Source organism: Poecilia mexicana, unplaced genomic scaffold (assembly GCF_051168715.1).
Source record: "Poecilia mexicana isolate PSO_F unplaced genomic scaffold, ASM5116871v1 scaffold_14, whole genome shotgun sequence".
NCBI lineage: Eukaryota > Metazoa > Chordata > Actinopteri > Cyprinodontiformes > Poeciliidae > Poecilia > Poecilia mexicana.
In genome coordinates this window covers 27,794,263-27,812,372 of record NW_028263383.1, presented here as the reverse complement: position 1 = coordinate 27,812,372, position 18,110 = coordinate 27,794,263, and the positions used below count along the sequence as shown (strand labels likewise).

The following is an 18,110-nucleotide window of genomic DNA, read 5'->3' as shown; positions in this document are numbered from 1 at the left end:
TGTTAACTCTTTGGAGCTTCTGGTTAGGAAGCGCATTCGAAACCTTTGTTTGAAATGGCGGTTAAATTCAAGTCTCCATTACAGACCAGACAAAACTAAAGAGAATGCAACTTTGTGTTAATCCATCTGAGGAGCCGGCAGTTTATCTTGAGGAAATAAATGACGATGCAAAAGTTAATTAGATTGTAACATGCGCAGTGCGCTGCTCAACCACTGCGGAGGCAGTTACGTTACGCCACTGCGAAGAATTAGAAACCGCTGGAAAAAACTCATCCAGCGGATTTAACAAATGGAGCCTTCTGGGTTCACGTTACCCAGGAGAGCGGCGCTCTGGAGGAGCTGCAGACGTGACATCTGTCCGTTTCGGAGAAGCGAAAAAAAAAAAATCCTTAAAGCGCACACCGGACCCCGCAGGGTAAAACACTCAGAGTTCAGTTGATCTGTTTGGATCAGACAGATCCAACTGACTGATGAATTAGCGCAGATTTTTCTGCAGATGGGAACCAGGAGGAAGTGCGTTCAGACCCCAGCGGGTGAAGTGATGCTAATTTAAGTGAAGTCGCTTAATTTAATTTATTAAAAGTTATTGGGGCCTCAGTCAGTGGTTTTTTGTCACTACGGAGAAAAATGTAGATACATTTATCTGCTTAATTTGTGATGAGATCAGGATTCACGGTGAATATTCACTAAACCACATAAAATGCGGCTAAATAGCCGATGTTAATATGATTATAATTTCAGGATAAAAATAGTACATGACCGATTTTTTTAATGTTGTCGGTCAAGATAACGGATAACAAAAAAAGTCTAGCGCCACCTGCCGCCCTGACACCAACTCACACACATCTTCATTCACAGTCTTACTTGTAAATCGATTTTTCTTTTCTTGGACGTTTTGATGTTAGCTTGTCGAAGTCTCAGTTTTATTCGCTGGTAAAATCAATAAGCAGCTTGAGGTGACTCTGCTGCTCTCTAGTGGCGAGAAGCCGTAATGTTGGCTGGTAACAATCGGAATGCATTATGGGAGATGTAGTTTGTCGTCAATTTGTGCTCAAAACCTATTTTAAGTCAATCATGGACCTATAAAACGCTGGGGGGCCACATAAAATGACATGGCGGGCCACATGTGGCCCGCGGGCCTTGAGTTTGACACATGTGCTGTACACTATGCCCGCCACTTGGTTATGTCGTTCCATGTACGCTTTCCCTGCCAGCATCTTGCACCCTGCTGTTATGTGCTGGACTGTCTCAGAGGCCTCCTTGCACAACCTACACCTTGGGTCTTGTCTGGTGTGGTAGATCTGAGCCTCTATTGCTCTGGTGTTTAGGGCCTGTTCCTGGGCGGCCAGGATGAGGGCCTCTGTGCTGTCCTTGAGTCCAGCTTTTTCCAGCCATTGGTAGGATTTCCTGATATATATATATATATATATATATATATATATATATATATATATATATATATATATATATATATATATATATATATATATATATATATGAAAAAAAATATATATATATATATGAAAAAAATATATATATATATTTTTTTTTTCATTTTTATATATATTTTTTTTCATTTAATTATATCCCATTTGTGCATATAAATGTATTTTGCAGTTAAAGTCAGTAAATGTGGCTGACACTGCTATATTCAACGTGATTGGTCTGCAGTTACGTTTTCATATGGGTTAACCAATCAGGCGTTAGCATCGTTTTGCTAACCTCATGCAAAGATGCAAACAGAGTGAAAACATTCCATCAGATTCCAGGATTGGATCAACAGTTGCTGCTGTTTTACCCCGGCGGGGCAGATTTTCTGCCCCTCTTGTTGCTCCTGAGGGACAGTTAACCCAAGAGATTGTTCCTCTGGGGAATCTGCCAAACAAATGCCTTGCAACCACTAACTGAACAGCAGAAGAGACAGAAACAATTAGTCTGGATCTTTAATTGGCTAAAGGGCAGAACTCCACTCCAACCATGAAATGTGAGTTGCTACCATTTATTGCTGAGCTGCAGACAGAAACAATGTTCCTACAATATGCATAACATTAAACAAACTTTGTTTTCCACAGTGTGCCATATTGAAATAGACTAATGTGCAAATTTCATGCTTTAAATTCTCCAGAAATCCGTGAAATTCTCCAACAAGCTGGTTGGTTTGAAGCAGCTAATTTTCCGTGGTTTAGAAGGTGCCAGCTGCACGCCAGGCTCAGAGCATGGCACAGCCCATTAGCAGAAGACAAACACCATGACGGAGGGTCTGGTGAGCCTCAGGGTCGTCATGAATATTTATGTACACATGCACACACCCAACACAGACATGTCGCTTCGCCATCAAAGTCAGCCTGCATTCAAACACATTTCATTTCAGCATAACAGATGTGGCTGTATGCAAGTCTATGTTTCAGGCAGCTGGAGCTACGCCAGAATGGAAGAGCGGTGTCGTTTTATCTCCAGGGAAGGAAAGACAAAAACTGAATGTTGGCTAATAACTTGAAATTAAAGCAAAAGATTAGTTTCCTCTGTTTTGTTTCCAGGGTTTCCCTCTCGAAAGCATGAAATCTGGCCTGTCTAACTTAGTCTGCCATTGTCCAAAGCAGTAGTGACCAAAGCAAGGTTAAAAAAGTTAACTAAAACTAATGAAATAATAAAAACTGAAATTGGGAAAACATTTTCATTAACTGAAATAAATAAAAATGGTAATTAATGGGGAGAAACTACAACTAACCAAAACTGTATCATGCATTTGTAAAACTAACTAAAACATACTGAAATTATACATATAATATCCTTTGTTTTTGTGTCTATGAATTTATTTACAGGCCTTTCGAACTGATGTGAAATTAATTGATATTTTTTCCCCACTCAAGCAGTTTACGCCAAATTATGGTACTTTGTTCTCTTCCTGGCGACGCCTATGCCAGTCCACGCGATGGCGACAGCAAAAGCTGGGATAAAACATCAGAATCTGTTGGTTGTTCAACAATAATTGAAAACATTTTTTGAAAATAGTATCTTCTGTTGAGTATTTATTACCCAGTCACATGCAAGATCACAATGCAATACTACGTCTTGTTTGAATTCTGCAACCAAAACCAAAGCTAAAATGACTACTAGTATTACTAATAAAAACTAAACTGAAACTAAGCAATACTTAATTAATAATAACTAATAAAAACTAGCAAATACACTCTAATACTAATACATCTGAGTGTTTTCTGTACTAGTCTCGTGTTTTGTAAAAGCAGTCTCTGCACTCTTTGACCCATAAACATCAGGAAGACAGCTGCCATGTTTGCTATTTTCATAAATCCATCATATGTGGTCATATCACTTTCCAACTTAACCACATTGATGGATGACACGCAGCACAAAATCTATTTTTTGCAAGCTCTTGAGGCATTTCTGAATGTAAGACAGTGACAGACATGATTTGGCAATTTGACACAAAACCCAGCAACAAAAGTAATCAGAGAACGTGGCATTCCTCTGAACAATGACAAGGCCTGAGGGGACGCCTCGTGCAATTACTGGAGAAGCTCTGTGGCATGTGCATTGTTCGCAGAGGAAATTTATCTTGCATACATTACCAGAGCACATGCTTGAAGATACTAGTGTAAGCTCTTAGCAGTGACATAGTCCTGTGGTCACATTTCAAACAGGCCCAAAGGAAGAAAAGAGGTCTCTGTGGTTTCCACTCTGCAGCTAACAGAGTTCAACGAGAGGCTTTTTTACAGCTTAACTGATTAATGGATAACTTTGAAAAAATGATGCAACGCTCCAGGTGACGTAATCAGACCTAGCATTATTGGGAATCTGTAGGATTTTTCTACCGTAGCAATTGACTGACAACATCTCCATTAGCTAACATAGGAGAGATTAAGTTCAAGTATTGGGATCCAATGCCAAAAAGCACACAAACATTTTCCACACAAAGAACACATTACAGTTTAATGTTTTCAGGCTTGATGTTTATTTTGCGATTATTAATAAGTGATCGTCTGAACACAGCAGTGGTTGATTGGCTAATTTAAACACCTGTTTTACTGATGATCTGGCAGAAAGATGGTGTGTGGGTCACCTTATTTTTCTGCAGCAGATCTATGTGTGAAGGTTGTCAAAGTCAAGCTAGCAAAGCTAACCTATTGACGTCTCCCTCTATTTTTTTAGATAGAAACATTTCACTGTCCCTTTGACCTTATTATCTAGTTGTGTTATTAGATAATGACTTATCTAATTTTGATCACGTTTATTGCAAGTAGACTTGAAATAACTATTTTAAAAATAACTTTTCAGCAATATACAGGACTTTGTTTTAAGTAAATAATTCCTTAATACTGATAAAAAAAAGTATTAGTTCCATTGGCAGATTATTTCACTTATAATATGGAAAAGAATGTCTTATTATAAGTGAAATAATCTACTAACAGAACTAGTATTTTTCATCAATAATTTCATGTAAATCAATAATTTTCATCAAATTAAAGTTACAATATACAAGTAACTTTTATATTGCTGAAAAGTTACTTGTAAGTTAGCTTTGTCTTATTTTAAGTTTACTGAGATATTTGCACAAGAAACTAGAAGAAACTAAAATACTTGGTAAGATTTTGTATTTTTGCAGAACAACCTTTCCATGGCAACATCTAAAAATATGTTTAAATATAACTCTAACTCTTTTCGAAAACTAGTTTAAAAATTAAAACTGTGGTTCTGCTGCAGCTACATGTGCACTCCTGCTGTTCCTGAAAGAACTGTTGACTAGAAGGAAGAGTAAATATTCCCAGGCTCCGTCCACAACACTCAGAAGACAAAAACACAACAAAGACGTGGGGCATGAGAGAGGTGCCTCAGGAGACACGATGTGGTGGTGGTGAGGGGGGGAGGGAACTAAGACTTCGAAAAGGCGGGAGGCAGGCGAAGACCTTTTGTATAATTTCTTTGTAACATGAATCCGGTCTTTCCCCCCACCCCCCTCCACCATGCAGAATGTGGTCCGTCCAAGGTTTTGGGCGTCAGGTATGAGCAGCTGCTGTTGAGGCTCTGCAGACCAAAGAAAAGTGGGGAAAAGAGGAAGGAACAGTTTCTCACTGGAGGGTGTTTTTCCCCTGTCCCTTTGGCTCCGGAGGGGCTGCTGCCAACACTTGGACCCCGGCCCAGGAGAGTGCCATGTGTCCTTACAGATGGGCCTTCTAAATATGAAGGGACGTCATGTGCAGATGGCCAATTTTGCCTGGGCATAGTTCAGAGACAAATTGCCAGATCTGCTGAGGACTGAAGCATGGCTAATGAACATCTTGTTTTAAAACAAAGAAAGAGACTCCACTCTTTCATTAACATGAACACAACCCTGATTTAATCTACGTTTTCACAAATATTATTCTTTATAAGCAAGATGTTTCATGTATAATTCACAAAATAATGCGAATTCTACTTGCTTCTTCATTATCTCTTTATTGGAAAGTTCATTTATTGCAGTGAATCATTTCAAATGGTCAGACTTCTTTACTTTTTTCACTTGTGACACAGATGTCTGAGATTTAATATATACCGATTCCAATCAGATACAGAAAAACAGCTGAACTGACTTAAATGTTTCTTTTTCTAAAGACAGACATAAATGTACTGAATTAATTTTTTTAATAACTCTTCATCAGTACAGCTCACTTAAATACACCCACAACTTCACAAATGTCATCCAACATGGAAAACTTTAATTTGTTCAGTCAGTGCAATTAGGAGTATAACAGACAATGTGAAATAAAAAAAATTAACTGAAACTGACTAAATCAGTAGGTTGACTAGCTTTGTCAAACATGTAAAAACAAATTTAAACAAACCTTCTTTCAAATGGTTCAGAAAGTGCAAATAGTTATTCTAAGTATAATGTAAAATAAATAAAAAAAGCATTACATCACTCATCACAAAGCACAGAATTAGGCTGAATAGATCCGCGTTAAGGATCAGGGCACATTGCCACGATAACCAATATTGAGACCGATACACGTATTAATATCGGATTAGTGCATCTCTAGCCATTATATTCCAAGTTTAGCTTTGTATGACTCCAGGTTACAGTTATTTAAATGACTAAATTACATAAAATCAACAAAAACAGGTGTGCAGTTGGTATCTTTCTAACTGTAACTGTTTCTAACATAAACTGTATGTCTATGCAGGGCCGGATTTACAAGGAAGTGGACCCCAGGCTGGAAACCATTTTGGTGCCCTTTCCACTAAATAATAGTGCAAGATACATTACATTAATAAGTAGTACTGCACATAACTGGGTATGAACTGATGATACCAGCAGATAAAGGTAGATTTTATACATTCGTTGGCCATTAGCTCCATGTTGTCCCAAAATAAATTACCATAACTTCATAATTTTCACATACTTGAGTATTGTTTATATTCATAAAAGTCCCAAAATATTATTTCAACTCAGCTGATATGGGCCTATAACGTGTATATAAAGTATAACGTCTGCAAAATAAGCATTCATTAAAAATACATATATGTGTTAAAAAATCATGCTAGTGGGAGGATCAAGGCCAGTAAAAACTTGCCTCTGCATACCTCAAAACCCTTTCAAACTGCTGCACAGAAATAATCAATCCTGTGCATGCAGGTCAGCCAAATTCAATACCTGTGATTCAGATGCACAGGCCTCTAAGCACTGTTCAGCAAAACAGAAAAAAACAAAATCATTTCTGTTACAGGAGACACTGATCACATTTCTGAGACCAGAACACCAGCTTTCTCATTAGCTTTCTGTGTTTTTTCTTGAGTGTGTTTAAATAACCATCTCCAATCTTGTAAAGTCTGAAGATATGCTCTGAGGATAGCAAGTCAAGGATGTTTCAAGCAGCTCTTCAGCACCAGAAAGGTAGTCGATAGAGAAGAAATTCCCTCCCAGAAGGGTTTGGATCAAACTACAGAAGCAGCTGCTGGGTCTAAAAACCCCAGTCAGACTTCAAACCTACACATGCAAGACAAGCCGCCTGGAAGCCCTTTAACGCAGGCATGAGGGTGGCTGTCAGTTCTGCTCCTGCCAGCTAGAAACTGTTTCTTTGATTTTCCTAAAACATGATTCAGAACATCTGACGATCCGCTTAAAACACACAGCAAAAAACAAACGACAAGGCGTGTTAAAATTATCGCGTGGTCTGCAGCTCGCTGGAGCCGTCCGGTGCATCTTCTCCTTTCATGAAAGCTTGGTAAAAATTCACATAAGTTGTCTGTGGTTCATTTTACGTAGGTTGTCAGAAAATGCCTGTCAGTTCTCTTTGCCAATTTGTACCAAATAAAATGAATGCTTTTAAATTTGTTTTCAAAGAAATTAAGACTCAAATCTTCCCTATGTTGTCATTTATTCGCATATTTACTTTGACACTGCTCTCACCTTTGAGGAAAATGTGAAGAATTATGACCACTGATCAAACCAAAATAAGAAACCTCCTGCTGATAAACTTTATTTATTAAAGTTATATAACACATTTCCTTTAGTGTGAACCGCAGGTGGAATATAGAAAATAAGGTTAACATCAGCAACGTTTCCATCTTGTTTTATGCTTATGAGTAAGAAACAGTTGATAGGAACAGCAAAATTTGAAACAACTATCAATTTCACTAAAAAGTTTTTACACACGATTGAGGTGGTTTTTGTAATTTCTGAAAGAGCTTAAGCGCTAAAGAGAGATGGAAACACATTTGTCAAATAACTTGTGACATAGCGAACATTCCCATTCACTGGTGAATCTCTGCCTTACCAAAAACCTGAAAAAGAGAAACTTCACTCCAAACCTTCAGCACAAAGGGGATGATTCTCTATTTTTTGTGAGGCATTTGGTCCATGATAGTTTGGAGTCTCTACTTCCTGTTTGTTACAGCCTTAATATGTAACAACATTAGACAAAATTACATTTTGAATAGCCTAGATAATTCATTCCAAACCAGTAGATTTGGATAATTCACATTTTTTCCTCTTTTTTTGCAACATCTTAACTGTTCGGCTGTATGGGACCCGTTTTCACTTTTTATAATAGCAAAACGAATAAAAGTAATTATGTTTTTAACCTGAGACTCATTGGCCTTGTGTTATTTTCTGTGAAGAATGTAATTCAGAAAAATAAAATTGATGACCACATACCCGACACATTTACAGTGTTGTTTGGGTCCACCAGACCAGACCAAATATCATAAAGCCTTACAGGTAAATTTGAAGATAAATATAAATGTTTACTTAGACTGAACAAAAATGTTATATGAACATCTAACAAACTTTAAAAATTTGCTCAAAACTTTTGGAAGTTGGACGGAAACATTCTCAGAGGAGATATTAAACATATGCTTCATTTTTAGTCAGAACTGGGAAATTCTAACTTCTGAGTCAGAAAACCAAAATAAGGTACCACTCCACGTTGTCTTTCCACTCAGAAAGTCAGAGAATTTCTCAAAAGCCAACTTTGACATCCAATATGGCAGCTCCTCGCATCAACAACGGTAAAGTGTGGAGGAGACATGTTAGTTTTATAAGACACACGTGTAACAGTGTGTATAAAATCAATGTTACATGTTAAGTCAATTGGTTAATCCACAAAAAACAACAAAACTAACCAAAATTCCTTGAGATTTATTAGACATTTTCCCTGCTCAAACCTAAACAAACAGGATAAGGGTTATAACTGTGAGCCTTTATTTATAGCTTTAGTCTTCTGTGTGTGATAACAGACACTGCTGAATGTAGACATAAGCTCAGTTAAACTAAGCAGATGAAATATCTGTAAGGTGGGATTTGACTGCCCCACGCACTGTCCTGCGCGCCGGCTGAATTAGCTGACATATGCCTGAAAGTTACGGGGCAGCAGCATTATAATTCTACTGGGATCAAACAGCACACTCTCTTTAATGAAAACAATGAGCCAATACATTAGATTATATGGCTGTCATGGCCGGCTATCACTCAGGCAAACGCACTAATCCCACATGGACAACTGGAGCCAACAGCTGCACTCCTCCTCCAGCATGCAGACAAGCCCGTCGGAGGCATTCCCAGGCACCCAGACACTGATAAAGACGACCAGCCTGTGTTTACTTTAACTGATAGGCCCAACCACCATAAAGTTTCCAAAACTAGATATTCTTATCAACAGCTCAACCAGCGTTGTCATAGAAAAGTAAATTTATCCATTAAAAAACAAGAAGACAAGGAGACAAAACAGCTTTTTATTTTTCTGGGTCATCTTTTTAAACTTAAGAATATTAAACACAACATGTGTATTGCATCACAAAGAAGAAAATGTTTTCTGGTTTGAATTCAAGGAGAAAAAACTTTTTCTGGGTACTGAGTCTATTTCCATTTGACCTTGCAACAAGTGCTTGTTTTCCTTAACATTCGCAACTGAAATTTGTTATTTTATTCTTCTCAAAGCCAATTAAAATATAGAATAGTAAGAAAAATATGAGCTAAATCATTTTTGCTCTCTTATTTCACTTTGAATTTTGTAGCTAATTAAGTCTCAACAGTTTCAAACTTATCTTTAGATTGGCTGTTTTCTGTTTCCATATATTCAATAAAATACTTAAAAACAAACAAAAGTAAAATCTTTATATGCAAGGGTTTGGAAATTGAATTGTGATTAAAAAAAGATTACAGTACCAATGAATTTTGCCAACAATAACATTTTGGTAAAAACTGTTCATCCTTCATGTTGTCTTTAACTCCACTGGCAATAAATCCTCACAGACCAACTAAAACAACTTCAGCCACATTCAAATAGTAGTTAATCAGTCACAGAGACAGGTTTTTAATCTCAGGTGACACCACAAATAAAATCTTCAGATCAATCTAGCTTCATATTTGCTCCAATGGTAAAAGAAAAAACAACAACAAAAAAACAAACAGAAAAACAGAAATTCATCTACAGATGTCCACACAAAAATATTTTTAAAGAATTGACAGTACAGCCATGAATATGAGCAAATCAAAGATATTTCAGAGGGTTTGTCTTTAGTAGTGATGCCAGACAAGAAAAAAAGTGAGCACTGCCCAGTCAAAGAGCTGTAGTTGCAGCTGAAGAATGGCAACCGTCCCACAGTCATCCCACGCTCTGACTGGCTATTGGAGCGAATGAAAGCTCTCCAAGAAATTACACGACAGATTTTCAAGAAACCCCGGGAGAAAACTGAGAAACTGGTTTAATGTCACAATTTGTCTAAAGTTGCTCTAATTGGAGGGGGCAGAATCAAAGCTGAGCACTTAGCCAAGACATACCAGAAAGGAAAAGTATTTAGAGACTAGAGATCATTAAAAAACAAAGTTACTGAAGTACTGAGTATCTGATCTACTGTATATATCTTTGTATTTGGTTAAAACAAGCTTGTTCTTCTTTCAGGGAAGTTACTTGTACTTCCATTGGTAGAGGATCCTGATGTAAGGGCGAGCCCACATGTAGGCAGATATGGTTGGAAACTAAAACATTTCTATGCATTTTGGTCTCTCATCCACACAAAAACTCAGTTAAATACAACTAAAATGTATTATTTTTAAACTCCAACCAAAGTGAAGTTGTAATAAAACTCTGTATCTGTGTTTGTGTGGCTACATGGGAAACAGTCTATGACCAATAATACGTCAATATATCTCTACACTTGACAGGGAGAAAAAGAAGAATTTGAATCGTTTTAAGTCGTTCAACATTTTTTCCCTATTATTTCCCTATTTCCGTATTATTTTTCCCTTTGTTGTGCACACTGTAATAAATTAATAACACCTACATCTCAAAGTTTCATTTTATTTGAATGACAAGTAAAAGAATCGTATTTTACGGAGCCCTCTAGAGGACATGAGAAAAATGCTTTCTTTTGTGTTCTATTGCAATACTTTTGCATTACATCGCAATATACTTACTGCGATATTTGCTGGTCTATTTTGTATACAGTCACAAATGTCAATTTAAAATTTCAAATGTATGCACATTTAAAGAGCATCAGTGTTTATTCTTAACTCTTTGGTGCAAAAAACTGATTGAAAATTGATTTATTCACTGCATGTTTATGTCTGTGTAAGTTTGCAAAAGTATTGTGAGGGAACGCTAAAGTATTGCGAGGAAATAAAAAAAAATAAAAAAATCCCCATGTCCAAAATGGGGCCCTGTAGTCTTTTGCCCTCCAGCGCTGTGAGCATGCGCAAGATTTACAGATGTAAAGAATAACACGAAGTATGACTGGGCTTACAAACAAATTTCCCGGCACCATGTGTAATTCCTAACAGGAAGTTGTGGTTGTTTTGAAGCTATTTGATTGGCTGACATAGGTTTCAGCTTTATGGTATACTGCCCTCTATGGGTTTGGCACATTTAAAATAACGCTCAGGCCAGATTTGTGTGGGTTCATTTGGATGAAAACTTTTCTGAAAGCAATCCTGTGTGTATGATATTATTTCTTTAAAAAATGTGGCAGAGATATTTGCTACATATGTGCAAGGCCCAAGAGTAGACATGTCTCTGAATAAAATAAGTCAAATAAAAAGTAAGGGAAAACTTAGTATAAACTTCAAATTTTTTCCCAAAAGCTACTCACGTAAGTGTAACTAGTTACTACCCACCTCTGGTAGGAAAGTATTTATTGTCTAATTTGTGATTACTGTAAGTAGCTTTACTTTCCCAGCATAAAAAACAGCCTGTCCATGTTTTGATTGCAAAAGCTACTTTACACAGAAAGAAAGCGACTTTATCGATTCCACCCTGCCTTTAAATGCAGCAAAGGATGAAGACTTGTTTAGTTAGAAATATTTCATTACAGCACGGATTAAAAAGCCCATCCTTTCCTGTCTGTGTATGTCAACATAAAAGCTCTGCCAACGCAGAGATTTACTGCACGACAGCACGGCTCACTCACCCATTATTACAGGAGAACATGACCATCATGCTGATGAACACTGGACTCTGAAATCAATATGGGTATGTGTGTGAGTGTGTGTGCGTGTGTGCTGTATCTACTGAGCTAAATGGCTAAATGTTTGGGCTTCTCCTCACACACCGGTTGGGTTCATTTCCATACAAGAGAAACGCTTTTAGCCTCAAACTGTATTTGACTAAGTGTCCTTCAGGGTTCGTTAGGGAGCAGGGCGGTTCAGACGGTGCCTGATTTAAAAGTTATTTGGAGGAACCGGGGTCTGTGTGAGTGGCCCCCCAACCTAATCCAGAAACAGACAGCTTACTCCTTCTCCAGAGGAGGGAGAGGGGAGATGAGGATGTAATGGAGGTAACCCAATTAAGACGAGGCTGATGGGGTAAAAACAGGGGATCAGGGCGGGACTGAGAGTGCTGTCCTGTTGTGAGACAAAGAGAAAGAGGGAGGCTTCCACTTGGGTAGGAAAAGTTTAGACAGGAGGTTTAATACTTTCTCATTTAAATAAAGGACAATTTAAAGACCAGTTAATCTAACTGGTCCTGTTTTGGGATATTAACGCTGTCAATCACCCTCCTTGTGGCGCTGCTCATCCCCAGCCCTTGATCTCTGATACACTGCAGCTAGCAGAGTTTATTGTGAATGCTAATGCTAGTTAGCATGGCCACCGATGACTGCAGATAAATGGTTTAGGTGTAACAGTAAGTTCTTTCCTCGCAATTAGCACAGCAAAGACATGAGGTTGATTGACAGCGCTAAGACCATCCTCCTGGCTCGATTGGTTGTTTTTGGTCAGTGGAAGTGCATTTCGTCAGATGGTAATAGTATCTCAGGAAGGAGGAGATTGATCCTTTCACGGATTATCTGTTTCATATTACACTGCCATGACATGGTGACAGTTTAATGAATACGTAAAAAACTTTTTTTATATAAAAGTTACATCCTCCTATTATTTAATTTCCCTTTGGGATCCATCAAGTATTTTTGAATTTGGATTGAATTGAATTTTGAAAATATTAAGGTTAAATTCAAATTTGCAGAGATAACATTACAGTTCATTCTAGAGAAAAGGAAACAAAAATTGGAATCAGATTCTATGATGTTTTCAAAATGCTTCCTTAAAATACCTGCTTAATACTTTACTATATAGAGTTGCCAATAAAATGTAATAGATTACATTAAAAGTTTGTATTTTATTGAAGTTTTTTTAGTTCAGAAATGAGTCTGCATATATTTCCTTCTGACAAGAATCGATTCACATTAAACAAAACAAGCCAGAACATGGACAAAGTAACTCTGAAAATGAGGTGATCGGTAAAGCACAGCATCATTACAAGATTCTACCAATTAGTTAAGGACAAAAATGTGGAAACATAACTTACAACATTATGTCTAAAACAAAATCCCTGTATCCACTACCACGTTCTTCCCTCTGTGACATTCCCAGACGTTCCCTGGCCAGCTAGGAGAAATAATCCCGACAGGGAGTCCTGAATCAAACCCAGATCCTGTCCCCAGCTGACCACGCCAATTAACCCTCTAAAGGAAAAGGAGACAAAAACATTGGTAACTATTATCTCAAGTTTTTTTTTTAATCTAGATCAACCAGAGCAATTTTTCCTTCCAAAAAACAAAGAAAATACAGCTATAACTCTACTTAGCGTAACACTTACGCTCTGCATCAGTTACTAACCTGTTATTATGTCAACAAACCCTCATAAGCTAAATTTGGAGTTGAAATGTTTGGTTGGCGAGTGGCTTCTCTGTTTAAAAAGTCACAAACCAAATACCTCGCATACCTCAAGCATGTTCCAGACAAAGCAACACATCTGCATGCAGGACCTTGAGCTGCACAGAGTTGGGCAGATTATACATCTCAATTCAAAGTATCTGTGGATTAATAAGGTGTAAAATGTTCTGCAGAATGATCCGATAAAGATACAGTGAGCTGCAGCCTTAACTGAGGGAGTTTAAGCAAAAATACAGAACCGGAGCAATTAGAGGAAATGAGGCTTGAGTTTGTAAAAGAAAAAAAACAACAATAAAGAGAGATTCTGACTGGTTTCACAGAACCAGGAGGAGTACAAGCATTCACATGGACACATATCATCACAACTGGACTTTCACATCAAGTTAATGGTTCTTTACTGGTCAAAACACAAAAATTGACCATTTAACATCAGCTCAGATCAAGACCAACACTCACAGTGCCACGATTTTTAAACAGAAGTAGAACATTAGCCTTTACACATTACACTTGTACACTGCATTGCAGTGCATAAATGGCATGCAAGTACTACAGTTACCTTAAAATGTAGTAATAATAGTTTATTTTTCCACAATATATATAATTGTCACAATAGTACCACATATCATAATATCATGACAGTATTCTAAGCCCATATCACCCACACCTACAGTATATAGAAACGTTTGACAAATCAGGTCCCAATTTGGGAAATTTGAATTTCAAACAGACCACAACATCAAAATCCAATATGGCTACCTTACATGTGTAGTTGAAGAAAGTTATCTAAACTTCTGAGAATGTCTATCTTCCAAAGTCTTTCACATATGTTATACTAAACCCAACTCTTTAAGTGAAAATGTTGCTTCAAAACACAGAAATAGTTTGTCTTCAGTTTGTTTTACTTGCAGCAGTTATGGATTGGCTTTTTGCAGACGTTGCAGCTTAGTCTGGGAATAACATCCCATCATTGAGCATTCTTTGGGACTTGCTAAGTGTTGTAATATTACTAGCAACAGAAGTCAATAATATACTCCTTTGGGGTCCTGGTAATTTTGCCTCTGTAGTTTTTCTAACCAACTTTTGTTTGGGCACAAAATGGTGCATATATATCTGAGCTTACTGTCCCTACTATACACCTTGTAGTACTCACCAAGGAGGTGTGTTAGGGCTATATCGCAACAGACAAGTGATCAATATCAATTGATAATACATCTGATAGAATATTCAATACTCAATACATAGAAAATACCACAGGAGATAGGCACCAGCACCCATAGCCACCCCGCTAGGGTTAAGCGTGTAAGATGATGGATGGATGGATGGATGGATGGATGGATGGATGGATGGATGGATGGATGGATGGATGGATGGATGGATGGATGGATGGATGGATGGATGGATGGATGGATGGATGGATGGATGGATGGATGGATGGATGGAATATATAGAATATTCACTGAACTATGATTCATAAGAAAGGCCAGCTAAGCTAGTTTGGTGGCATCAATCTTTCTTTGGTTACCTAGCGACAACAGTTGAGTAACTTGCACAGCAGCAGTTTAAGGTTTTGCTACCATCTCATAACTCCTTAAAACTAAGAAAACAATGCAATGAGGTGAAAGCTGTGGATAAAACAGAAAAGGTCACGCACCGGTTTGGTAGTAATTTAGATATTTAAAAAAAATTATTTTTATCATTTATTATCAAAAGACAATTATTGATATCGACTAATATGAAACGCTTATATTGTGACATGTTTTTCAGCCATATCGTCCAACCCTAAGGCATTTCATTCCAATTTTGACAACAGGCAATTTAAAGTAATGCCAATAAATGACCATTTTTAGTTTGACATGGATGGCAGCCATTGGATTTTGAACTCAGTAATATTTGAGGACCCCCATCTGTTTTAGAGCTGGAATTCTGATTTTAGAGGAAATTCTTGTTGTATTTTAAAACAGGGAAAATCTAACTTCTAACTACAAAGAGAATGCCCTATCAATGTAGCACAAGTTTAATCAGAAATAAACTGTGACAAGGTCAAACAAACAGTTTCTTATTGAAACGTTCACCAAATTTCACATGCATGGTGAACACTTTTGACTCTGCTTGGTCTTTCTTCTTGTTGTATTTCCAACTGGGAACAGAAAAAATCAGCTTCTGTCTGGAAAGAGGAGGTTCCCATAAGCCTGGTCACTGAGCATTTTAATGAGACCCCCCCCCCACTAACCCCCCACTGGTTTTGAACTTGGAACTGGAACACAGTTAGGTTGGTTTGAAGTCATTCCCAGATCTAAGCTGTGACAATGCCACCAGCAATGGTTCCCTGAGACGATCTCCACTGCACTTCCTGATGCAACAAACGTCAAGAGAGGGTAAACAACTCTTACTTTTATCTGTTGGTGCTTTTTACTTTAGATTTTCATCACAGTTAATTCCTTCTCAGCAACCTGTGAAAGGTTGATACCATTGATTCCAACACTTCTTGACACAAAACAACCCAAATGCACAGATACTTGGCTATGTGGAGCTCTACTTTAATTATTTATGGGTTAATACTGCAGACTAGTTCAGTAAGAAATGTTTCCGTTGCAGACTAAAGCAACAATTTGAGTAAATGAAAATCAGAAACTGTTTGATTTTTACAAAAAAGATAACCTCCAACTATTTCCCACGACAAGTGAATTATAACAGGCATGAACAGAAACAAACATTATAACCATAAAACAAAGCTTTCCATCACATTTACTGGCTAAAAAAACCCAAACTGCACTCTGAGTCCTTCAGTTTTAGCCCTGCGGCCATGAACAGTGGTTCTTTACAGGTCCAAAGCAAGGCGTATTAAGGCTTTAATAACTTCTCCAGACTTCAGAGCACAAGGTCACAAGCCTTTAAAAACACCTATCACATGTCAGAGTGTTTAAACTGGCTTTTATCGGCTGAAGCCAGGACTCGGAGTGCTAATGAGCAGCATCAATTACGCAGTAATTAATTACACCTTTTAGGGTTTTTACAACGCCCCGAGCTTTTTAAGGTCTAAAAAGCTCAAACTAAAAGTTAAACAAGAAAAAACTAGACCAGCTGGATATACTTACTTATCTGTTTGCAAATGTAAGTGCAAAGCGAGATTTTTTTTATTATTATTATTTAGCACGTAGTTATACTTGAACGGTGTCCATGAGTTTGCGCATAGAAATGTCAAGAGCATCCAAAAAAAGCAGCTAAATTTCCAGTAAAACTCGCCGTCTGTTGCCTGGTTTAAACTTTTTTCTTTAAATAAAAATAATAAAAAGAGGAATTAAAATGCGGTTTAACTCACCGCTTCGGTTCAGCAGGAAGATATGAAGAAACAGCGGCAGAAACGCTCGTAGGAAAGCCATGTCTTCTCTTTGCTCCTCTCTCCTATCCAGTCCAAATACAAACTGAACACAAGTGGAGTCGGTGTGGAAGAGAAGTTCGCCAGCAGCCCGGAGGAGACAAGAGGAGGAGGAGGAGGAGAGAGGAAGAATGGGAGGGAGGAAAAGGGGAGGGACGCAATTAAGGTCCTGCCGGGGTCCTCCTCCTATTCCTGTTGAAAAAAGCAGCTTATCTGTTTCTCCTGCTCTAAATTCACATTTCTTCTTGGAAGGAAGTCCTTAAGGTTGAGATTAAACATGGCTGCCTTATCGCGCCACACCTTTGAGGTCCCGCTGGCTGCATTCACACAACTTATTTCCTCCCATATCAGTTGGAGGTGGCGAGTCCTTTTAGGACTAATTTTGCAGATGCAGAATATTTTATAAAAGCACAACAACAAAAAAAGACTTAGGGCCTGATATGGTTTATCTTTAAACTGCAGACATTTAGTTGTGTGCCTCAACCTCACAAAAATTCACAGCTTTTTTTTTTTTTTTTAGTATATAAACATGAAGAAAGAGCAAAAAGGAGGTGAAATTAATTGTGGATAGGACCCCAGCATTCAAGTGGAGGTTGCATTTTGTGGATGATGCAGTTCTGTTAGCTTCCTCGGATCATGGCCTTTAGCGTTCACTGGAGCGGTTCACGATAGACTTTTTACAGTGTTTTCGCACCTATTCCAGTGTGACTACCAGGTGTGACTCGGTTTGACGGGGCACCACAACTGCAGCATTTGTTACATTTTCAGCTGCTGTGGTTCTCTTTCACACTACACTGTATCAAACAAACCAAACATTTCAGCAACTTTTTCCCCTCCTTGCCTGTGGCGGTGCTGCACCAAGAACAACTAAAGTAAACAACCTTGAAAACCTCTGAAGAAGACACTGAGCACAACTTTCTGTCAACAAAAATAGAGTGGCGTTAAATTTTAGCACTTGAAGGATTTCTCTTTTGTCTTTGATAACAGACCACAAAGTATTTCTTCCACTACGCACTAGCGATAGGCTAACATGTTTGTTCTGATTGTTTTTACCCAGAATGCCCTGCACTA

The 18,110-nt window shown here is 37.9% G+C and overlaps 1 protein-coding gene across 2 annotated transcripts in view; it reads right to left on the bottom strand.

Moving 5' to 3' along the window:
* Positions 1-17,239, bottom strand: part of mcama (melanoma cell adhesion molecule a) — a 63,337-nt gene extending 46,098 nt beyond the window's left edge. For both annotated transcript variants that reach the window (XM_014983213.2, XM_014983214.2), the window contains exon 1: positions 16,983-17,239. In XM_014983213.2, coding sequence (XP_014838699.1) covers positions 16,983-17,043 — 61 coding nt within the window. In that variant the 5' untranslated portion in view covers positions 17,044-17,239. The remainder of the gene's footprint in view (positions 1-16,982) is intronic.
* Between the last annotated feature and the right edge of the window lie 871 nt (positions 17,240-18,110).